The following is a 23830-nucleotide window of genomic DNA, read 5'->3' as shown; positions in this document are numbered from 1 at the left end:
AGAGACCCTGCCCTCTGGCAGCTCTCAACCCTGTGTCTCATCTCCTTTCTTAAATTTCTGAGTTCTCCTACTTAGACACTTGGAAAACCAAGGAAAATTGCTACAGGGTATGTGCGTGTGTGTTTGGAAACACCTAAACTCAGAGCTCTGAAAGCCACCATATGCACATCCTTGGGATGTCCCCTGCCTCCCTGGGCCCCTTACCTTGCACGGCTAGCTCGGCACTGGCGTAGATGGTACCGTGCTTATTCTCTGCCACACACTGGTACATGCCCGAGTCCTCCAGGCTCAGCTTGGAGAACCGCAGGTCCCCGGCCAACACCTCCACCCGGTTCTGTGCAGAAGAGCCCAGAGCCCAGGGGGATCAGGACCACTGGAGCCACAGGGAGGAGGGGTTGGCAGGGGTGGGGGCAGTGGAGACTCTAGGCTGATAATCCCTAGAGGATATGGCTCGTATGTCCAGTCCTACCTCAGGGCCACCTGGAACCTCAGGATGCAGATTACCCAGGCCTCCCCAAAGCTGGAAGGGTGAGGTGATCCAGTCAGGACCACATCACTTCTTTTGTGGCTGAATTGTGCCTGGATCCAGGCCCAGCCTGTGGCCATGGGACTGGGATGGGAAGAAGTCCTCAGGTGGTCCTAGGACCACCCTTTGGCACCCTAATTAGCCCAGAGGGCTACTAGTGGTGCAGGGGAAGTTCTGGGGGGTGAGGGAACCAAGTGAGCAGAGGACAGTTATGTGTGGGAGGAATCCCACGTCTCCTACCTGGGAGGCCAGAGGCTCCCCGTTCCGCAGCCAGCGCACTGTAGGCCGGGGCTTGCCGGCGGCTGCACAGCCCCAACGCAGGTTGGAGCCAATGTCAGCCTCTGTATCCGAGATCACTTTCAGCCACTCAGGCTGAGCTGTGGGAGCCCGGAAAAGAAAACCTGGCATGAGCTAGGAGGAGCTTCCAGCTCATTAAAAGGAACAGAAAATCAGGGCAGCAGTACCTGTGCCAGACAGCAGAGGGTGCCATCAGCATTCTGGGACGGAGAGGACAAGGAGGAGGGGGCAGGAAGAAGGAGGCACAAGAAAGCTGGCACTCTGTGGTTGTGCCAGTGGCTGCTTTCGCAACTTAAATCGTTCTGGAGCCTCCTGTGTGCTTTCTGCACCCCTGACTGAAGCTCTGAGCTGACCACAGCACTAGCTTCTTCTGGTCCCAGACTCAGTGCCGTCCTAGGGCAAGCAGGCTCATGCAGGGGGCTTCCCAGTCTCCTCCCTGACTTTTGGGTCTGTTTCCTTGGGGACAAGGGTGAAGGCAGGAAGGGGGGTTGGGAGGGGCGGAGAAGGTGTCCCTGGCTCTGTACCCTGCACGATGATGCGGCCCTGCACGGTGTCTCGGCCCTTGGAGTTCTCTGCCTCACACTCGTAGGTGCCCTCATCCTCAAAGCTGACGCTGGGGATCTGCAGGGTGGGCTCAGCTGTGGTCCACTGTGGGGACAGGGAGCCGTCCACTTTGCGCCACTTGATCCGGGGTACAGGGCTGGCAGGAGAGACAAAGCCAGAGGGTGTGGGCTAAGCTGGGCCTACCCCTCCAGTGCTCACAGCTCCTCATACCCAGACTCTCAGGCCCTCCTGAGATGCTGGGCCTGGGAGGAACAGAGGGAGAGAGGGTGCCTTCTGGCTGATCCTCACTCTCTTCTCCCAGGTAGGCTCGGAGCACACGCAGGGAAGGGGCAAGAGGCAGGGCTCCTCTACCCATCCCTCCTGCAACAACCCTCCAGCCAGTGAAGCTGGGCTTCTGCGGGGTCTGCACTCTGAAGCTGGGTCTGCCCTCTGCCACAGTGGCCTGTGACCTGGGTCTTTATGGGTTCTCTTTTCCGTTGCCTCTATAGGGCAGGCCTTGCCCCTACTTTTCAAAGGGACTTTAGCTATTAGTAATCTGTGCACTAAAACGGACTGAGGTATCAGTTTTAATGGGTTAATATATTCCTCTTCCACATGCTTTTCTTTTTTTTTTTTTTTTTTTCAGATGGAGTCTCGCTCTCTCGCCCAGGCTGGAGTGCAGTGGCGCGATCTCGGCTCACTGCAAGCTCCGCCTCCCGGGTTCACACCATTCTCCTGCCTCAGCCTCCAGAGTAGCTGGAACTACAGGCTTCCACCATCATGCCTGGCTAATTTTTTTGTATTTTTAGTAAAGATGGGATTTCACTGTGTTAGCCAGGATGGTCTCGATCTCCTGACCTCGTGATCTGCCTGCCTCAGCTTCCCAAAGTGCTGGGATTACAGATGTGAACTACTGTACCTGGCCCCCTTCCACATGCTTTTCATGTGGATTTTCTGGAAGCCCAAAACTTCCCACAAGGCAAAGATTATCCCAGGTAACCACAGGAGATAGTTGAGGGAGGAGGGGGCCAAAGTACAAATCACATTCTTTCTTTCATTCTGCAAACATTTATTGAGCACCTGCTGTTTGCTTAGCCCTGTTCCAGTGAATCCTTCTAGGAATGCAAGAAAGAGAACGCTTTCTGTTGTGATTCTCAAATAGATCACTGTTAACATTCACGGAACACTTTCCTAAATTCCAGGCACTGTTCTCAGCACCTCACATGTATGAACTGATTTAATCCTCATGACAACCCTATGAGGTGGGTACTACTAACACCACCATAAAGAAACTGAGGCACAGAGAGGTTAGGCAGTTTACCCAAGGTCTGCGGGTGGCAGAGCTGGGATCTGAACGAGGCAGACAGGGTTGGAGTCTGTACACTGTGCTGCCTACCTCCAGCCTTGGGTGTTACTCAGGCTGTCTGAGCCTGCCATGTGCTGCTGGAGGACCAAGTGATTCTGGCCGTGGAAGGCCCCTGGCACATGCAATGCCTCACCCAGAGAGTTAGTGTCCAGTGAGTGGTGGTCGATGCCCACTGTGTGCCCAGTACTTTGCTAGACCCTGTGAGGGACACCAAGATGACAGCCCTGACTCTGCCTGCCCTCACCCTGGGGTCACCTGTGCCCCCAAGAGCACCTGTGCCCTGGTACCCCTCCCTTTTCACACTCACTTCCCAAAGGCAAAGCACTCCAGGGTGACCTGCTGCCCCACCAGTGCATAGGTCTCTGCTGGGAACCGGGCCTTGATGCTGGGTGCAAAGAGCCGGGTATCTGGGGAGAGAGAATTTTACAAATCAGATGCAGATGACTCCAGGTCAGGTGCTACCGTGCTTGGGATCTCAGCACCTTTCAGAGCCAACTATGTCTTGGCAGCTGTGTGGAATCTCCCTGAGGCCTAGGGCAAGGGCCTGAGGATTTGAAGCAGGAGGATCTGGGGGTCCAGGGCCTGGAATCAGTGCCCTGCAAGCCGATCTTCCAATCTCCAAAGGAAAAACCCTTTTCCCAATGCCCGCTGACCCTTCCAGTTCCCTCCCTCCCGCCACGCCTGGCCGAGCCTGACCTTCAGCAGCCAGGTTGAGCTGAGCAAATTTGCTGAAGACGCTCTTGGTGGAGAAGTCCATGTGGCTGGTGGCCAAACAGGAGTAGTTGCCCAGGTCTGAGGCATTGGTTCGGGCAATGTACAGATTCCCTGTGGTCTGGGACACGAAGTGACGCCCGTCCGTCGGGATGAAGTTGGGGAACTCGTTGAGGAGCCAGCGGTAGGACAAGCCTAGGATGTGAGGAGTTTGAGGAAACCAGGGGGTGCCGGGCTAACAGGACCACTCTGGGTGGGACCCCAGCATGCTGGTGGGGTTCTGCAAGCCCTGTCCTGACAGCCACCATGCTCTGAACTGGGGCTAAGGGGAGACCTAGAGGGAAGAAGTGACTATTCCTGCCCTTAGAGAGCACTAAGTCTGTCAGGGATCACAGCCCTCAGGGACCACCCAGTTTGAAGGTGGAAGCAGGGCACAGAGATGGAAAATGACAGACCCATAAAGAAAACACAGATCATTTAAAATTACGGTCCCAGGGATGGGTGCTTCTAAGGGTCATTTCCAGGGGTCACCTTTTATTCCATCCTCCTTCTGCCAAATTTCTGGTAGCCCTTCCTGTGCCCTCTCTCACCGTGGCCCAAGGTCTGGACTCACCTGGGTAGTGGGCAGGTGGGTTACAGGGCAACATCACCCCCCAGCCTTCATGAGTTTTCACTGGGTCTCGCTCCTCCTTGGAGAATTCCTGCAGAACTGGAGGCAGAGACCAGGGGCTCAGGCACTGTCCTCCTGGCCTGCGAGCCTCTCCCTGACTCATCCTTCACAGAGAAGCAGCAGTTCACTAAGGCATGTCATGTGAGGTCAGGAAGGCCTGGCTTGAGGGTGTCACTTGTCCTTTCTGGGCACTTTCTCCTAGCCCCCTCTCCCCCTCCCGCAAAGTGTCTTGGTCCCCTGCGGGTCTCACAGCCGAAGCGGAGGATGGCCTCCCTGCTGACAACGGTGCCCACTGGGTTGGAGGCCAGGCACTGGTAGACCCCGGCATCCTGTGCCTTGGTGGGGTTCATGATGACCAGGTTGCCCCCCACTAGCTGGTGACGGGAACCTGGCTCCAGCTTCATCTCGGTGCCATTCATCTTCCACCTGCAGCAGGGGACAGAGGAAGGGGACCTCTGAGTCCTGCCTGGTGGCAGGACTGATGAGAGGGAAGGTTCAATGGCTGCCCAGGGCCTCCCAGCACCCACTGCAGAGGCCTTACCGATAGGTGGCTGGAGGGCTGGCCCGGGCACGGCATGCCAGCAGCACCTGCTCCTCCGTGGACTCCTCTGGGAATAGCACACTGAGGGGTTGGTCTTCAAAGACAGGCCCAAAGGTGGTTGGGGATCCCAGGGCTGAACTCCAAGCTGCAGGTGATGACACCACCAGAGGCCTCAGAGCCTGGGCCTGGCTGGAGCCTGGCCTCTTGGGCTGCGCTGTCCAGTAAAACTTTCTCTGATGATGGGAATGTTCCATTTTCTGCACTGTTCAATGTGGTAACCACTAGCCACGTGGGGCTATTGAGCACGTGACATGTGGCTATTGCGACTGAGGGACGACATTTTACATTTTATTTAATTCATTTAAATTTCAATTTAAATAGGCTGGGCAGGCCCCATCTGGCCATATCAGTTCAGTCAATCACCCATCCTACACTCAGGTATTGAGCACCCGCTCTATACCCAGCACTGGGCTAGAGACTGGCTTGTAAAAATGATTAAGACACAGTCCCTCTTCTTCAAGGGGCTTGTGGTCCAAGGAGGGAAACAGGAAATTGGCAGTGCAAGGTGGCAAATGCCATAAAGTTCAAGGTGCTGGGGCCTCAGAATGGAAGCAGTTCTACCTCTCAGGGGGCTTTCAAGGGAGCCTTCCAGAAGAACTGATCTGTGGGGTGTGAGGTGCATGAGACATTGCCAGCCACAAACATGCAGAGAGGATGTGTGTCCCTGGAGCCTAATACCCTTACCGGGGCAGTGTGGACCCGAAGCCTGGGCCTGGGGACTAGACTGGCCCTCTACTAGCCGTGGGACTTTGGGAAAGTTATGGAATCCTTCTGAGCCTCAATGTCTTCACCTGTGATATGAAAAGAATATGAATTCACCTCCCAGGGTCTGCGTGAGGATTCAGCCAGACAAACCCTTGGAAGGTGGCGGGCAAGCAGATGTCTGCTGGAGCCACGTGTTGGGTGGGGACTTGGAAGAGAAGATGGGTAGAGGGTGGGCAGTTTGCTTTGATGGGTGGAGGGTGGGCAGTTTGCTTTGGTAGGTGGAGGGTGGGCAGTTTGCTTTGATGGGTGGAGGGTGGGCAGTTTGCTTTGGAGGCAGTTTTATACAATTCCAGTATCACAATTCAAGAAATGTTCAGAAAGGGAGTGACTTGCCCATGGTCACCCAGCAGGTCTGTGGCACAGACAGATCAGTTCCTCCTGAGCTTGGTGGACCAATGAGTACCACACAGGCAAATGGGGCAGACCCCTCTCTTCATGCATCATTGTCCTGCTTCAGGGCAGGGCAGGGGATGAAGAGCCACAGATTGGCCGGACATCAAACCTGCCTTTCAACAGGGCTGGGGTGGGCTCTCTGCTGACCGGTGAGGCCAGTCCGTTTTGCCTCTGCCGTGTCAGGTGGGAGCCAGGCTATCCCTAATTGGCTTCTACCTCTTAACACAGCTGATTTCAGGCCTTCCTTGGTGGGTCATGAGGAAAGGGATCCCCATTAACCAATTAGCTCCTTTCCTGGCGCATCCAGCCGTCAGTCCTCTTCCAGGGGTAGGGGGTGGCCCCATGCTGCAGCTGAGGCCCAGTCCTGGCCCCCTGGGAGTGAGAGCAGCTGCTAAGCAGCTCTCAGAATGAGGTAGGAGGCAGGGCTCGCAGAAATGGCCCGGTGCAGGCATCCCTTGTGCCATTCTCCCTCACTGCCGCCCCAGGCCTCAGAGGCGGAGGCGGCGGGCGGTGACAGCATCATCTCGGCTGGAGAGTCCAGCTTAATCCCAAGTTAATGATGGTGGTGTAGGGTAGGAACCCTGCCCCAGCTGGCACTGCTGGGAGGGGGGGCAAAGGAGGGGCTGGGAGGCAGCCGGGCTGCTGGGAACCACCTCGTACAATAGCAGCTTCCAGGAACTCTGGGTGATGGCGTGGCTGAGTGGGCTTGGGTCACGTTGATACATTCAGACTCTTTCTTCCTGAGAAACCTTTCTCCTCTGCTCTCAGCCGTCCACTCACCCAAATATTCACATACACGCCCCTCTGCATCTCTCACCTCCACACATTTTCCTATATGCACACTCATATCATACATAAATTCGTATATATGCACCTCCCTAAGCTGCTCAAATGGCCAGATACACACATTTACACACACATCCATTTCCCCCCGACACACAGCTATAGATGGCCATGGAGACTTTTATATATAATCCATGCATTCATAATAATAAAAATAATAATAAAAATAGGTGCTATTGATGGAGTGCTTACTATTTATCCCATACCATGCTCCATATTTCCTTCTCATAACCTCTTTACAAGATAGGTATTGCCATTTTCTTATTTTCCTGATGTGGAAGCTGTGAGTTAGAAAGCTTTAATAACTTGCTCCAGATCCCATAGCTTGAAGGAGCAGATCTGGGGGTTTGGACCTTGGCCACGCTGACCCCACCACCAGCATTCTTAACCCCAGTGCCCCTGACTCTCGACCTCTGTTTCCCATCAGAACCACCAGAGGCCCTGCTCCATCTCACAGATAAGGAGTCAGAATCTCTCGGAGTGAGGCTTGGGAGTCCAAGTCTTAGAAAATGCCCCTGGGCATTCTGCAGGGAGGCTGGGGTATGAGAGCTGGTCACACTGTGCTGTGAGACTTTCTGGACACATTCATTATCCCCAGCATAGCACCACCTCCATGCAGACACCTCACTCATACCTCCAGCCTCTCAGCCATCCATATCCACAGACACCCTCACACACCCACACTTACCTCTTCAGCTACATACACACCCACCCACACATGAGCCTTCCCGTGTGTGTGCTTACACATGCACACACAAAAACACACTCTCTGCCTGTAATCCCAGCACTTTGAGAGGTGGAGGTGGGAGGATCACCTGAGGTCGAGAGTTCGAGACCAGCCTGGCCAACATGGTGAAACCCCATCTCTACTAAAAATACAAAAAGTAGCCAGGTGTGGTGGCGGGTGTCTGTAATCCCAGCTACTCGGGAGGCTGAGGCAGGAGAATCACTTGAACCCAGGAGTCAGAGGTTGCAGTGAGCCGAGATCACACCACTGCACTCCAGCCTGGGTGACAGAGTGAGACTCCATCTCAAAAACAAAAACAAAACCCCAAACAACAACAACACCACCACCACCACCACCACACACTCTCCCAGGCAAGGCCAGCCCTTCCTTATTCTTGTTCCGCATCCTCTCTGATTCTTTTCTGATGCCCTGTCATGGTAACTGTTCCCCCAAACACAGGCATCAGAAACCTTGCAGAGGAAGGGAATTAGAGAGATGAGAAGGTGGAGGGGGATCCTTGATACTCCTCCTTGCACTGGAGTGCCAGGAATCCACAGCTATATCCCGAGGACAGGGCAGCAAGAAAAGCCCAGACCTGAGGCACCTTCCCAGGAGGGGTGGCGGCCAGCGATGGGATTTGCCACTCCTGTCTCTCTCTGGAGCTCTGGGAGGTGGCAAAACAGATGCCAGCCCCTTGGCCATTGGCTTCGTGTGTCTCTGGGTCTGAAGACCTTGGAGGCTGTCCGTACCCCTTTCCTTAGATGGTGTGGATCCAGCACTGAGGCATCCCTGAGGGAGGGGATGCTAGAAGCCTAGGTGCCTCCCCTCTGCTCCTTCTGGGGTTGGCATCTCCTGCTCTGTGCAGTTGAGGCTCCCCATCCCTGTAGCTCTTCCCAGTCCGGTGGACCCTGAGACAAGTAGCGAGGCCTGGGGGGCTAAGTGGCTCCCCCCACACTCTGAGTCAGCCCTGTTTCCCAGCAGCCTCACTGACTGAGCCACAGGACTGGGAAGCAGTGAGGACAGAATGAGAACATCTGAAAGTATGCCAGTGGAGTCCTTCCCTGGTGAGACAAAGGAACTGAAATGCACTGGCTGTAGCCTTCCAGGGGGTGTGGGGTGGGGGAGGTGGAGTCTGAGGTGCTTAGAACTCCAGGACCATGGAGACTCCCACGGGGATGTTTAAGGAGAAAAGAAGCATCTATTGATCTGGGCTGAGGGTCAGGGTAGAGGACAAGCAGTGGGTCCAGCAGACCCCTTAGAGCAGGAGGTGGCTGGGGACCTCCCTCTTGCCCTAGGACAGACCAGCTGCCTGGCTCCTCTGGCCTGACATGCTCGCCAGAGTCCAGCTGGCCTGTGACTCTCAGCCTGCCCTCTTCACCCTCTCCTTCCCCTCCTGCCAGTGTCCCTCTGCCTCTCCTCCAAGCTGGGAGCTCCCCTGCGAGGAGAACCTGAGCTCCCTCCTCTGCCACATCTCTTTCCAGATCCTGTTCTATACTTGATCAATTTGCTGGGATGCAGCATTGCCTTAATAAACCCTTCCAGCGTTTACTGGGATTGACCGCTGTCTGCTCATATCAGGGGACTACAGAGCCCTGTCTGGGAGAACGTCCTGCAATGATGGAAATGTTCTGTGCTCTGTGCTATCCAATACGGCTACTGAACATTCGAATGTGGCTAGTGCACCTGAGGAAATTATTTTTAAAATGGAATTGAATCTGAGTTGTAGTAGTCCCATGTGGCTATTACCTTCCATATTGGACAGTGCAGCCTTTGAGGCTGCAACTCCAGGTGATATTATGGAGATCTGGGCATGCCATCGTCTTGCTGTGTGACCCAGGGCAAGACACTCACCCTCTCTGGGTCATTCTCCCTTCATCTATAACACAGCAAAGACATATTCCCTTTCCTCCTAAACTCAAAGGAAAGGTAAGATCTACAAATGGGAAATTTTAGCAAGGAAATGGCCTCAGAAATCTAGCTGCTCCTACAATGCAGTCACTGATTTCTGTAATTGTCACCCAAATCATAGCAAGGATATAATGCTATAATCATGCCTGCTAGGCTTCAAAGCCCAGATGAGCCCTCTTACCTGAAGAGGAGACAAGGGCCACAGCAGCTACCAGCAGCAGGTGTGGCTTCCTCCTGGTGGCTGTCCCCATGGTGGATGTCCGGGTAGACGTGGGGATCGGAGGAGAAGGGCCTCAGCTCAGCTTGGGGACAGCCCAGCTGGAGGCTGAGAAGGACCTGAGGAGGCAGACAGACAGAAGGGCTCTGAGCTGAGGAGCGCCCCTCCCAGCTCCAGGCACATCTGGGTCTCTAAAGCTTTTCCCTCTGCCTGGGGAGCTGCCGGAATTGCCCAAGCACTAATTCTCCCCAGGGTCCCAGAGGAAGGGGCTTGGCTATTACCAAGAAGCTCTTCCTGGGGCTGAGTGCCTCCTACTGGTCCCCTGGGAGTCTGGCTCAGCCCTATACCCCAACCCGCCCCCACTCCAGCCAGCGGGGTGCCTCTTAAGAAGTGAAAGCAGAGATTAATTGGGAGGTAAGAACCCACCTGCCCTCTCGCCCGTCAGCTCTTGAGGCGAGGTTGGAAGAGAAGAGGACCCTTGCCTGGGTTGGAAGTCAGTAACGTCTTCCTCTGGCAGGCGGGCTTGGGGCCGACTTTCCCCCTGCCTCTTCCCCTCAGCTGTCTGGGTGGGGGCTTGTAAACCCCTCTGGGAGCTGCTTTAAGTCTCCCAGTCCTGTTTTCCTAGCAGTGAGGAGGGGTCTCACTGATTGGTCCACACCCTCTTACCAGCGGAGTCATGACCTTGGCCCCATTAGCAATGCCCCCAACCAGATGGGTGAAGGGGCCCAGCAGGCTTTCTGGGTCAAAAGAGTTAACGCAGCTCCCAGAGGAGCCTCCCTCTTTCACAGAGATGAGCTGAGGTTTGGTTCAATCCTTGAGCTCTGGAGAAGAACCTGCTCCCTGTAGCTGCTGAGAGCAAGTCAGACACCTGTCCCATCAGTCTGAGAGATGGGGCCTCCTCTTGGGAGGTGAGGGCAGGGGCAGAGCCAGCCTCCTCATTCACTCCCAGTCCCTGGGAGGACTTCCCTAGTTCAGAGGGGAGTGTGGAATGTCAGGGGCCTGCTTTCCAGTTACTGGTTATCAGAGTGAACCTGGGTCACTGGGCTCAGAGCCTCCACAGGGATCAGCGAGCCCGGCTGCAGATTCTGCTGCTCTGCTCTGCCTGCCCTCTTTGCAGAAACCTAAGAGCAACGGGAGGGGGTCAGGGCTTGGGGAGAGAGCCTGGCTGGGGGCCCTTTTGCAAACTGCCGACAAGACCCCTCCCATCTCTGGATCTCAGTGGTCCGCCTCTGGTGATGCCCCTAGAATGCAGAGTGGCCAAGGGCCTGGGAATGCTGTCCCCTGGATGGGGACCCGGGTGGAGAAGGAAGGCTGCAGAGGACCTAAGATTGCTCCTTGGGCCTGTGCAGGGGCTGAAGGCCAGTGCAAGCTCAGGGTCTGCCCTGTCTCACATCACACTCTAGTCCCTCAGGAAGAGAGCTCCCGAACCCCTTTAACCCTGCACAGCTGATCACCCCACAACCATTTCCTGCCTCTTTCACAGCCACAGCTGGCACCCAAAGGAGCCTGGGGGAAGAGAAGGGAGAGGTGGCCCCAGGGCCTGTCAGGAAGGATATGGGCAAGGAAGCCAAGAAGCTGGGTGTTTTGCAGAGAGCAGGGCGTTGGAGCAGATGGCACTCTCTCCTCCACCCCGACTGCAGCCTCATATCCACTTCCCATTGACAGGCAGGGTGCCCAGGTGCCAATTCTCCCTGAATACCTGTTCCTCCCTGTCCTTGCCACTCTCAGTTCCAGACTTGAACTGAAGACATTCTGCACTTACAACCCCTCTGACATTCCCCCAGCCCATCTATCTCCATTCTCCCGTAACCCCCTTCCTGGGCAAGGCAGTCTCTCCTGCAAGGCCCTGTCCATGTCTCACCCCTGCCAGGAAGTGCCTAAGATGCCCCTGTCTGCACAAAGAATTCAGTTCACTCTGTTCTTGACTACACCTTTGGTACCCTGCCTGTGGACCTGTGTCCGTCTCCATTAGAAGGTTCTGAGCTGCCCAGGGGAGTGATTGTGTTGTGTTCATTTTGGTATTACCTATGCCTAGCAAAGTACCTGGCACATCATAGTTGTTACTTGTATGTTGCATTTAACTGGTCAAGAACAACTGTGATTATATGTCTCCAGGAGCCAGTGAACACATGCGTGAGCACACGTGATGGGGCTCATGCAGATGCTCCTTGACTTACGACGGGGTTACATCCCGATAAACTCACCAAAAGTTGAAAATATCGTAAGTCGAAAATTCATTTAATACACCTAATCTACTGAACATCATAGCTTAGCCTAACCCACCTTAAATGTACTCAGAAGGCCGGGCACCGTGGCTCACGCCTGTAATCCCAGCACTTTGCGAGGCTGAGACGGGTGGATCACCTGAGGTCAGGAGTTCGAGATCAGCCTGGCCAACATGGTGAAACCCCATCTCTACTAAAAATACAAAAATTAGCTGGGCATGGTGGCAGATCCCTGTAATCCCAGCTACTCGGGAGGCTGAGGCATGAGACTCGCTCGAACTCGGGAGGCGGAGGTTGCAGTGAGCCATTGCACTGCAGCCTGGGCCACAAGAGCAAAACTCCATCTCAAAAAAAAAAAAAAAAAAAAAATGTACTCAGAACACTTATATTCCCCTGCAGTTGGACAAAGTCACCAAATACAAGGCCTATTTTACAATAGCGTGTTAAGTATCTCATGTAATGTATTGAATACTGTACTAAAAGTGAAAAACAGAATAGTTGTTGGATACTCGAAGTATGGTTTCCATTGAATGTGTATTGCTTTTGCACCATCGTAAATCTGAAAAATTGTAAGTCAAGTCACTATAAGTCAGGGACAGTCTATATATACTTGACAGGGCTGACAGGTCTTCTGTGCTTTCTGGGGGCAACCCCAAGGCAAACTCTCCCTTTCTCTCTCTCTCTCTCTCTCTCTCTCTCTCTCTCTCTCTCTCTCTTTCTGTCTCTCTCTCATACACACACACACTCAGAGCTCTAGGGTCAGCGCGGTATCTGGTCAGGGGAAATCACAGACATATGTCCCTGGATGCTATACAAATGCAGGGAGTCATCCTCAGAATGGAGAGGTGTTGGGACCTTCCAGGATTTGAATCTGATGAACAGGAGTTGTTAATATTGACTTCATCTCTGAACAGCTTCGTGGCTTGGACAGGTTAATGCCCCTTGTGAAGACTCAGTTTTCTCATCTGCAAAGTGGAGATCATCACATGCACTTTACAGAGTTCTTTGGAGGGTTCCATGAGGTGCTAGAGTGCCTTGCAGTGGTTTTCAAACTGCTCTGAAGCCTTGGGGCTGTTTGCACCTGTCTCAGGGCCACCATGGGAGACTAGGGAGAGAGCATGGGGCTCCAGACTCCTTCCCCGCTCTAGCCAGAGCAGCTCCACTTGTATCTGCTTTATATACAGGACTTTCCTATGAAGTTCCCTTTAAACAAAGGACTTCATGGCTCCAAAAAGTTGGAAAATCACCCCGTTGGCAGTGGTGTGCTGAGTCCTGATGCCTGGCACGGAGAAGGTGCTCAATCATCGTTTGCTCCCTGCTCTTTGCCAGCCTGCCAGGCCCGGGAGCTCACTGGGGGCAGGGTGCCGGCCTGGGGAGGAGCCTGGGCTGCAGGCACTTGTACTGAATGTGCCAGAGCAAGGCAGAGACAGACAACCAGGGGCTAGAGACTCCGGGATAGCCTCTGGGCAGATTCCTACCTGGAGTCCCTAGCTCCCACAGCAGTGCTGGGGAGAGCTGGGTGTGTGTGCGTGTTTATGTCCCAGTGTGCATGGATATAATGCTTGTGGGTATCTGTCTGTTGTGTCTATATGTCCCTGTGTATATGTGTGATCTGAGTTTTGTGTCTGCATGTATGCATGTGTCTGTGTATGATGATGTCTGGTCTTTGTGTGTGTGTGTGTGTGTGTGTGTGTGTGTGTGTCTCGGGTGTGAGGACTCAGCCCCTTGCCTTGTTTCCCTGCAACCCACCAGGAGGTTTGCATCACAGATCCTTTGCCTCCACCTCCAGTAGTCAGGATTGTCTGTTATCTCTATTACCATAAGTAATTACCGTGGGTAATCACGAATAATCCAGCCCAAGGATCCTGGGTACCCTCCAGGGATCAAGACGTACAGCCTTAGAGGAGACTGTGGGAGAGGGGCTGGGATCCAGGAGCACCAGGGCTTGCCCTCGGGGAGCGCCGGAGACCCGTCAGCCTGATCAGATGTATATTGAGCTCCATTGTGTGCCACAGCCTTGGGTGAAAACACACACAGAGTCTGGACTAAAGGTTGGAGCTCCTTGCCTCCCTAAAGGTGAGGCAGTTGGCATCCAGTCCTGCCCTGCATTCATTTCCATCACAGTATTTACTGACTATGTGCCAGGCATTGTGCTAAGCACAGGGAGACAGTAATAAAGTTACTGCCTCTACAGAGCTCCCTGATCACCTGAGTGCAGCCTAGGATGTGCTCATGAGTTCACCGATCAGTCATCTCCCCATACCATCTGCCCTATTATGCGTTCTAGAATGCCCAGGATGGAGGAGGCCTTTTCGTCAGGAGCAAGGCTGGAGTGGAGCTATGCCAGGCCCAGAGCTGGCCCTGCGAGCCCTAAGCCAGCCAAGTCTCGCCCAGGCCAGCTGCCGTGGTGCAGGGGTGCAGGCGCAGACTGGCACAGGCGAGCACAGGCTGTCACCAGCAGGGGCTGGTCCTGCGAGGCACCAGCACATGGGGGAGTGGACTGCTGGGGGGTTCAGGGCACCAGGGGGAGCTGGCTGAATTGTCGGGCCCAGGAAACAAAGGGCCTGGGGGACAGCTGGGGGACAGAAGGCTGTGAGTGGGGCTCCAACACACGACAGGGTTTTCTGGGGTAAGGCCCCCTGCACGGAGCCAGTCAGAAAATAAAAGGTACACCCTCCACGCCAGAGTGCTGCCTATTGGGATGCCCAGCTCCTGGTCCTGAATTTCTCTCCTCTTCTCCCCAGTAATGGAGACTGGAGAGCAATGAGAGATTTGGCAACTTCCGATGGATGGTGGTAGGAAAGGAGAGTTTGGAGCCCAGCTGTGGGCAGAGACTAAGTGATTTATTATCAGCCTACAAGGTACTCGAGGAGCCCTTCAGGTCCCCGCTTGACCTCTATCCTATAAAACAGCACACTGGTTAACAGGGCAGGCTATTGGGTCAACCTGCCTGGTGCTGTCTAGCTAGCATACCCCTAATACAACCAACTAGTATAATCCTGGTTATCACAGTCATTTCTTAACCAGTCCCAGCCTCACTCTCCCATCTGCAAGAGTGGGATGAGAAGGGTAGGACCTGCTTCATGGGACTGCTGTGAGGTCAGCACCGTCACAGGCTCATAGTGAGTGCTCAGGAAAGATCAGATCTTAAAACTGAGAAATCTCACAGCCCTGTGTCCACAGCCACTGTAACTGTCTGGCTTACTTCTATACAGTCACAACATCCAGGTGGCACTCATATGTATTTAGGAGACTGACAAACCCACAATCTCCTGGGCAGGTGCCTCCCTCCTCTTACACCCCACAGGTGCAACAGTCATAGGTAAGCACTAGCACACCACCCCAGACTAGGGCACAAGGACATAGCCCCCATGACAGAGTTATACCTGGTACATGTGCTCAGGGGCTCACGCGGCCAGGACAGGTACTCCTTCTTTTTTTTTTTTTTTTTTTTTTTTGAGACGGAGTCTCGCTCTGCCGCCCAGGCTGGAGTGCAGTGGCCCGATCTCAGCTCACTGCAAGCTCCGCCTCCTGGGTTTATGCCGTTCTCCTGCCTCAGCCTCCTGTGTAGCTGGGACTACAGGCGCCCGCCACCTCGCCCGGCTAGTTTTTTTGTATTTTTTAGTAGAGACAGGGTTTCACCGTGTTAGCCAGGATGGTCTCGATCTCCTGACCTCGTGATCCACCCGTCTTGGCCTCCCAAAGTGCTGGGATTACAGGCTTGAGCCACCGCACCCGGCCCAGGACAGGTACTCCTTCTCAACCGCCCTCACCTCCTGCCTGGTGGGATCTAAGATCAGTACCCTTTCCTTTGCCTAAGACAAGAATTGCCCAGGAGGCAAGCACCATCATCCTCCAGGAAGGTCTGAACCATCCCCATGTCCCTCTGGTCAGTACAGGGCCCTGCGGTGGCGTGGGTGGGGGCTGCTAGGATCTCAGCGTGCCAGGCCAGGCAGCAGCTGGAAGGTGCGGGGTGAAGGATTGTGATTGAGGGGTCTCTGTGGTACCCTGAGTGCAGACATCCTTAGGGGAGATATGCAGCCCCGTCCTTCCTTAGCCCCCTCTGTGTGCTGCTCAGCTCTGTCTGCAGGCTCTTTGTGACTGCAGCTGCTTCCCTGAGGCCCAGCCCTCGTGCTGACGTGCCCTCTGGGGACAGCTGTGGCTCCCAGGCTCATGGGTTTGTTTGAGCTTCTAGCATTGGGCAGGGGGGAGTCTGGCCCTTGATCTGAGCCTAGAGTCTTTGCCCCTGCAGGAGAGACCTACTCTAACAAAGAGACCCTATAAAGTAGGGAGTGGACAGAAGAGGAGAGGCTTCCGTCCTCCTGGGAAGCTCAGGATCAGGAGCCATCCACCCCCAGACCATAGGTGTTCCTACTTGCCTGCCCTGCTCTGTGTGTGGTGTAAAGCAGTGAATGAGCGCTTTAGAAGGATCCCTTTTTGAGATGCCAGGCATAAGAACAATGGTTTCAACTTGTTTCTGAAGAAGCAAATCACGAAGAAAATTTCCTCCTGCATTAGCAGAGCAGTTTCTGCATGTCCCCCCAACTCTGCTGCAAGGAGGCTCCCCCCAGTTCCTAGACAGCTTCCTCCAAGGTGGTTCAGCACTTAAGCCTGGTGGAGGTGGGGTCCAAACTGCTCTTCCTCTCAAGCTAGTTTCCTTTGGATTTGGGGTCCAGATTAGCTTCACCTCTTGGGCAGCACTGCAGGAAGGCTGCCCTCCAGCCAGGCACAGGGTGGGAGAACCCTTTGGTCCTTGAGGGTGGCAGGCACTGAGAAGATGTGGGTTTGGGCTGGAGGAAACCCAGCAGGTTTGACTAAATGGGTGTGTGAGAGGCTGGCGTTGACTTCCCCATCTAAGTAGGGAACTTAATGGCTCATTAGGTAAGAAGGATGCTGAGATGTGTTTGGGTCTGAATGTGTCCTGGGATGGAAGATGTTCGGGTTTCGGATGAGAACATCACACACCTTGCTTTTGTTTGCATCCTCTTTGGTAAACAAAGAAACATGGGCTAATCTTGTAGCAAGGAATCATCAAACTGAAGAAAGCACTTACTCCAGGATGATTACCATCAGGACACAGAGCCCACAGAAACTCCCATAAACGTTCCAGTTTAGCAACAGCCTCTGGGGGGTTGGTCTAGATTGGGGTTGTGGTCCTGAGGGATGAAGGGGTGGCCAGCATGCATGAGGGAATGAAAAGGATGTCTGCCTTCTTATGGATTCCTGAGTCACATCCACCTTTTACCATTTGAAACAGGATTACTGGAAGTTGGAAGAAACTTACAGGGTCAACCAGCCCAACCTTTGCCTCTAGGCAGGACTCTCTAACCTTGGACCAGACCCCAGTTCTCCACACCATCCTTAGAGTCATCTGAAAGGAGACTGCCCCACCTCCTCATGGCTCACCCTTCTAGCCACGAAGTATCTCCTGCAGTCTAACTTAAGTCCCTCTGGCTTCCCTGGCATTTTCTTTGCTGTGGTTCTTCCTCCCCTGCGTATCAACCACCTCTTCTCCAACCCCCTGGTTCTGCCCTAGGAATCCCTCCAAAAATACAAATACCACCCACACTCAGGCTTAGAGATTGTCTTTGAAATACGCTTTCTCACCAACGTTTGGCTCGAGGAGGTTTCTGAAGAGGGGACTACGCATCCTCCAAACCACCCCAAACGCATTGCTTCCCTGGTGGCTTTAGAGGCAGAAAGGATGCCTTGGGGTCCTCTGTCTATGTACATGCTCCTAAGGCGTAAGTTTGGTCAGCCAGAGACGAGATGTGCAACCACCCCGTTGAGCACAATTCCTTGGAGGTCCATCCCACATGTGTCTCTATTTGAACAACTGCTGGCAGAGAAGGTGCTGGAATGGAGTTGCATAAGGAATGAAATCTGGCAGGGGAAATGGTGGGCGGGGGGGAGGCCTAGGGCCGAAGCCGGTGGAGTACATGCGACCAGAGAAGGGAATGTGAGGAAAGAAGGAGTAGAGGAAGGAAGGAGAGTAAGAGAGAGCCAGGAATGAGAGCAGGCTCCCGGAGTCTGGGGCACTCATCTCCATGAGCAGTGTGCCTCTGCTTCCCTCACTGCTCATGGTGTCAGCACTGCGGTCTCTGCACCTGTGAGGCAGGTGGACCTTGGGTGACTTTGACATCATTGGCTCAGGGGCCCTTTCCTGTCTGTCTCACCTCCTGCCTCCCTCTTACTGGCTGAGGACTCCCACAGGCGATTAGGAAGGACTTCGACCTTGTGGCAAAAGCCCTGTCTGTGGTTCTGCAGCTTGGCTAGAAAGGGGTTAACTGGTGGGCACCCTGGGGAGGGGCTTGGATGCTGCTGTCTTTAAGGGGAGAGCTCCCTTCTCCCAAGGCCAGGAGTGAGGGCACCTGTTGTGACCTCCAGGCCATCTCCCTGCCCCACCCCCGGGAGGTGCTGTCACAGCAGCCTCTCCCACAGGTGGCCCACCTTTTGCTGCACTCGATCTCCAGTGGCTCATTCGGCCCCTCTGAGCGGGACCAGGAGGTAGAGAGACTTGGAGCCTAAGTGAGCTGAGGGGTCTTTGGCCAGACAGTTGGAAGAGGAGGCTGAAACTGTTGCCCAGACGAGACCAGAACATCACCTGTGCACTGGGTTTCTTGGGCTGTTCCTCCTCCCACCTCTTTCTGAGCAGAGGGAAAAGATGCTGAAACCCACCTTTCTCCAGGGCTGGGGCCATGGCATGCACAACCCCACTCCCTCCTGATCTCACTGGATCCCCCCACCCCTAGGACACAGGCTCAGCCCCCAGTGGTCTGGGGCTAGAGGGTGCCCGACTCCGTCTCCAAGTAGCAGCAGGACTCTCCCCTTCCGTAGGCACTGCCTCCTCCACGTCCTGCTGCTTCCCAGACCTGAGAGACCCTCTTGGAGAAGGTGACAGGATTCAGCTCCGGACACGTACTGGCTGGGGCTGCCCCCCACCTCTAGCCCATTACGTAAGCCCCACGGTGCTGGGCAGAAGGACTTCCCTCTCCTTCCAGAACCCCCCAGCTCTGCCCCCTCCCCTCCCCACACCACTCCGGCCCCAGCCCCTTTCCTTACTGGAAAGCCAAACTTTGTGCAAATCCTTCCCTCCCACCAGTGAGGATAGAGGGGAGGGATTTGAGGAGAAGCTAAGGTTGGGAGGGGGAAGGGAAGGAAAGGATTTTCAGCCTGGTGGCCCCAGCCTCTCCCCCTTTGGGATATGACTGGCCTCAGGACTCTCCTCCCCGAGTCCCAGTTCCTGGACAGGCCTTTGCCCAAACTTGTGCTCCACTCTCCCCTCTCTCTTCCACAGCCTCCCCTCCGTCCAACTGAAGCAAGACTTTGCAAAGAGGTCACCCTGCAGAGGTAGAACCTGGGTAACCTCAAATCTGAGGACTCCGGCTCAATTCCATGCAGGGACTTCTGGGACAGGCCAGGGCCCAGGGCCTGGCCGTATGGACTGGTCCTGTCCTGGACCGGGTGCCTAGGGCCGGCCCAGGAGAAACTGCCCTCTCCACAGGCAGCTGCTACTGCCCGCTGGCCAACTCGAATTCCTGGACATCCTCCTGGGGTCCAGCTTTTCCGCCAAGCTCGGCCTGATAGAGCCCTGCGGGATGCCGCCCACGTAGACAGGGCGGAGGGGAGCCCCAGCACCCACCCTGAGGTAGACAGGGGCTGAGGGCAGAAGTCAGAATGGCCCCAACCTGCTAGCGTTCCTGTCCCTGTTCCCTCCCAAGTTACAAGGGGGATATTTACAGGAACTGAGCCGGGAGCCCTGGCCCATGACAACGCGCGGGGAAGCCCCTGGGTTGGAGGAGACAAAAGCGTTTGGCACCTACCTGGGGCGAGAGAAGGGTGTTGGCTGGGGCAGGTGGACGCTGCCCGAGTCGGTGAGCCAGGGCCGGCCGGGCCGCCAGCCCCTGGGCGGCCCTCCTCTGGGCCCTGGCGGCCTCAGCCACTCGCTGTCCGGGTGCGGCGGCGGCCGCGGCGGCGGTGGCGGGTGAGGGCGCGTGTGTGTGAGCGCGCCCGGAGCCACTGCAGCATCTCTGCATCAAGATGTGCTCCTCCCTCTCCCAAGCTCCGCTCACTGGCTGGCTCCGGTCCTCAGCCAACGCTCGGGGGCCCTGGAGATGGCTTCCTTCTGCCCCCCTCCCACCCCCCTTTCCGTCCCCACCCTCCTGGCTTTACCTCATTTGCTGTCATTTAAGGACCAGGGAGCGAGCCCAGCGCGCGTCTTCCATAATGCATGGGCGGCTCTTGGACAGGCCGCGGGGCGCTGTCTGGCCCGCCTGTCCTCCCGATCCTGCCCAGCCACACTTCTAGTGCCCAGGGCCGAAGGGGCAGGAGAGGGGCGGGGTGAGGAGGGAAAAGAAAGTGGCCCTTACTCCTCAAATCCTCGAGACCCATGGAGCCAAACCTCCTTGTTTCCCCAGAAATCCTCTATCAGAGGAACAGATCCAAACCAGAAACCCCAGCTTGCTCTGTGGGGCAAGTGGGAGGGAGGGGCTGTCTCTGTTTTTCGGTCCACCCCATGTTCCTCTTTATTGTTTTCCTTGTTCAAAAGTAGTTTGAGCTTTTTGTCAAAACATCTAAATGTTAGAGGACATTTAAAAATACATAGTGAAAGTCCCTCAACCACTGCTCTTAATAAATTTAAGCACATGCCCCCAGGTTTATGATTTTCATGTATACAATTACATGGGTTATTAGGGTTATTTCACACAAAAGTGATAACATTAAACAGTAGGACTGGCAAAACACTTTTCACTGTGTAACTGATCTTGGACACTTTTGTGCATCAGTAGGTTTGGATCCAATCCCATTTTTAAGCAACCAGCAGTGCGATGTCATGAAAAATTCCCTGGATTAGGGGTCTGGGTGTCTGAAGTATTCTCTGGGCTCTGCAACCAACTGGCTGTGTGTGCTTGGCTGAGTGCCCTGCCCTCTCTGAGCCTCACTGGTACCTGAAGGGATTAAAAATGGACACAGTCCCGCCAGCTCTGAGATTCTAAGTGCTCACCCTTGTCAGCAATGCATTTCTCCTGCCCTGCTCCTGTCACGTGAGGGAGTGCCCAGGAAGGCTGTGACCCGGAGGCGGAGGGACCAGCCATCTGCAGCACCAGTCGGCCCTGTCAGGCTGTCACTGTTGTCTCACCCCCCTCTGATCTGCCTGCTGTCCAGCTTGCACAGGCAAGATCGGTGAGCAGTCCAGCTGCTGCAACAGCTGGCAGGGCCAGGCCTGCCTCCCAGTTTTAAATGGCTATACCTGTCAAGCCTGGATCATGGCTCCGTGTCTCCCTGAGTGGAGAAGGTCCTGGGGACCTAGGCCAGAATGAGAGGATCTGGAAAAGGAGAAGGAGTCGGGGAGGTTCTGCTGCTCAGCCCCCAAGGCTGGAATGCCTGCCCAGTCCCCACATACGCTCCCCTCCCTTCCTTCTGAGCCCCTCCAAAGGTCTTGCCCAACTTGAGAGACAGTCTTCTTTGTTCCTGATGGGGAGGACTTGAATTTTGCTAATGATGTTTCTTAAATAACGTTGAATGTTATGTAGATAGACACATCAACCCCTTGCCAGGATATCTTTCCCTTCCTGCCCCTGCCCACGCTTGCCTTGCCTGTCTGTATGTCTGAGGGCTGGTACATTGGCTCTGAGCTCCTGAGGTGAACCTTGCTCTTTGACACCACTCAAGTTCACCTGGGCTCCAAAGAGAGGCTCTGCAAGTTCTCTCCCAGCAGAAACCGGCAGGAACAGGTCCTTGCCAAGAAAAGGATGCTATGTCTGCTGCAGGGGACTGACGGGCCAGGAAATTGGCTGGCCCAGGAACCAACTGTCAGAAAATGCTTGCAAGGATTGCTCTAGACGGAGACAGCTGTCTTTGTGACTCTATTTTAGGACAGCTGCTACCCTGTGGTAGGAGCTGGCTCTCTGGGGAGGGTCATTAGCACAGGTGACTTGGGTCTCAAAGACTCAGATCTCAATGCAACCAGCATGCTCCATGTGGATGCTGGCAGACACAATAAGTGAAAACAAGAACATTTGCCAAGCCTAGACTTGGATGGGGAGACAGTTCCCAAAGTCTCATCTTCTCACTTGTCTGAAGCTCTCGGTGAAGTCTGGTATGAATGAGTCTGGGGGGATTAGGGGGATCTGCACCGCCAGGCCTTGAGGTGCTCCTGTTCCTGAGGAGAGAGTGGGGTGGGCATTTGGGGGTGCAGGCTGAGGTTTGCTCGTGGGGCCCATTAGCTTGATAATAACAGAAATAATATCTGTTTTGAATGCCTCCCATATGCCAGGAGCTGTGCTAAATGCGTTATCTGAATTACTCGCCCAAGAGGTCCATGTTCTTATTATCCTCATTTTTCAGATGCTGCTCAGTAAGAGTAAGGAACTTACTCAAAGGAAACAGTAAATGAGTGGAAGCCTGGGCATTGTGGCGAAACCCCATCTCAACAAAAAACACACAAAAAGTAGCCAGTGTGGTGGCACACACCTATAGTCCCAGCTACCTAGGAGGCTGAGATAGGAAGATCACCTGAGCCTGGGAGGGTGAGCCTGCAGTGAACTGTGATCGTGCCACTGCACTCCAGCCTAGATGACAAAGTGAGGGCTGGGATCGGCCTCCAGCATCCTGGCTTAGCCACCATGCTGTGGACTCCAGCTACCTACTGTCTGTTCTTTTGAGGTGGGCAAAATAGGGGGCAGAACAGTTTATTCTTCTTTGATGACAGCCAGAGCCTAGAATCTTCAGTGCAGCTGACCATAAGGGCCGCCTCTCCTTTCTGTGGCCAATCAGTATGACTCCATGTCGTACTGGGACCCCATATCTCAAAGTTGAGTCCCCACAGACTTTTAAGGAGGGCAAGAAAGGGCCAGCTGAAGATAATCAGATGGCTAATCAAATGGCTTATAAATTTGTCTGCAAACATGTGGTGTTCCCTCGGTGGTGGTGGGTGGGGGTCAAAAGGCATTTTGAGGGCCACCCAACCCTGCCCCGACCATCAGCTTCTTCCTACTGTAGTTGCACAAGATTGATAGTAATGGAGTCCAGTGGGTCTCTAATCGATCAAGAAGGGACCTCTAGGCCCCGTCCCTGGGGACAAGTGGGAAGGAGATGAGACCCTGCCATGGCCCCAGGATGCTGCAGCTTTGCTGCCTCTTTCCTCACCAGTCCCCGCCTCACCTCTCCTCTCCTGGCCTCTTCAGCCACCAGCATCTTTGCCCAGACCCTTTTCCCGGGAGGCCATGTATTTATGGAGCAGCTCCTCTGCCTGGAATGTAGGGATCCAAGGGCCAGGGGATGCAGTCTTCGAAGTGCCAGTGACCTTTTTGGAAGCAGTGTGACAGTGGTAACAGGACCGTCCATCCACAGCTCTGGGGAAGACTGATATGGCCGTGAGGCAAAGCTCTGCAGACAGACCCGTTTGACACCCAGTCCTGCTACCGAGCAGCTGTGAGGCCATGGGCAAGCCGCATACCTCTTCACCCAGAATGTGGGGATGAAGACACATACCTCACTGAGCTGATGTGAGTGCTGAATTACACGTGAAGTATCTAGCGCAGCAGGTGCTCGGAAAATGCCAGGATCTCCCTTGTGGGATTTAGCCTCCCCCTCCTGTAAAACAAGGATATGAGGCAGAACAGGAAGGGCTGCAAGTAGTTGGGGTGGCTCTGGATTTGTAGTCAAGAGAACTGGACTGTGTCTCAGCTCTGTCACTCCTACCTGGATGACACTGGGCAGGTAACAGAATGACACTTAATTGCCCAGAGAATCCATTTCTTCATCAGTAAAATAGGAATGACCCTACTCCTATCTAGGATGGTAGTGAGGATATGTGAATTAAACATAATGGTTTTTAAAAGCACTTTGAATTACAAGGTGCCATATCAAATACTGATGGTCATTCCCTCAGCTATGCAATTCAGAAAGTAGGGATTATCTCATCACTCCATATTCTCCCAGTCCCCCACCCTCCTGCTTAGCACTGTGCCTGGTGCATAATGGAGACTCAATAGATATTTGTTGACTGGGTGAATGAATGAAAGAGAATAGCTATA

General features: G+C 54.4%; 1 protein-coding gene across 2 annotated transcripts in view; it reads right to left on the bottom strand.

Annotated features, from left to right (window-relative positions):
- The window catches only part of LOC105484807 (contactin 2), a 31969-nt gene extending 12082 nt beyond the window's left edge, over positions 1 to 19887 (bottom strand). Inside the window, exons 1-11 of one of the 2 annotated variants that reach the window (XM_071078892.1) lie at positions 19616 to 19887; positions 18243 to 18439; positions 9532 to 9686; positions 4655 to 4799; positions 4364 to 4539; positions 4057 to 4152; positions 3429 to 3638; positions 3040 to 3139; positions 1348 to 1523; positions 767 to 903; positions 205 to 334 (exon numbers count right to left, since the gene is read on the bottom strand). In XM_071078892.1, the coding sequence (XP_070934993.1) occupies positions 205 to 334; positions 767 to 903; positions 1348 to 1523; positions 3040 to 3139; positions 3429 to 3638; positions 4057 to 4152; positions 4364 to 4539; positions 4655 to 4799; positions 9532 to 9601 (1240 nt within the window). In that variant the 5' untranslated portion in view covers positions 9602 to 9686; positions 18243 to 18439; positions 19616 to 19887. The remainder of the gene's footprint in view (positions 1 to 204; positions 335 to 766; positions 904 to 1347; positions 1524 to 3039; positions 3140 to 3428; positions 3639 to 4056; positions 4153 to 4363; positions 4540 to 4654; positions 4800 to 9531; positions 9687 to 18242; positions 18440 to 19615) is intronic. The other variant, XM_011746802.3, reaches the window with a different exon arrangement.
- Between the last annotated feature and the right edge of the window lie 3943 nt (positions 19888 to 23830).

The sequence above is a fragment of the Macaca nemestrina genome, chromosome 1 (genome assembly GCF_043159975.1).
Source record: "Macaca nemestrina isolate mMacNem1 chromosome 1, mMacNem.hap1, whole genome shotgun sequence".
Lineage (NCBI taxonomy): Eukaryota > Metazoa > Chordata > Mammalia > Primates > Cercopithecidae > Macaca > Macaca nemestrina.
Note: the sequence above shows the minus strand (reverse complement) of the source record. Positions and strands in the feature narration are given on the sequence as shown.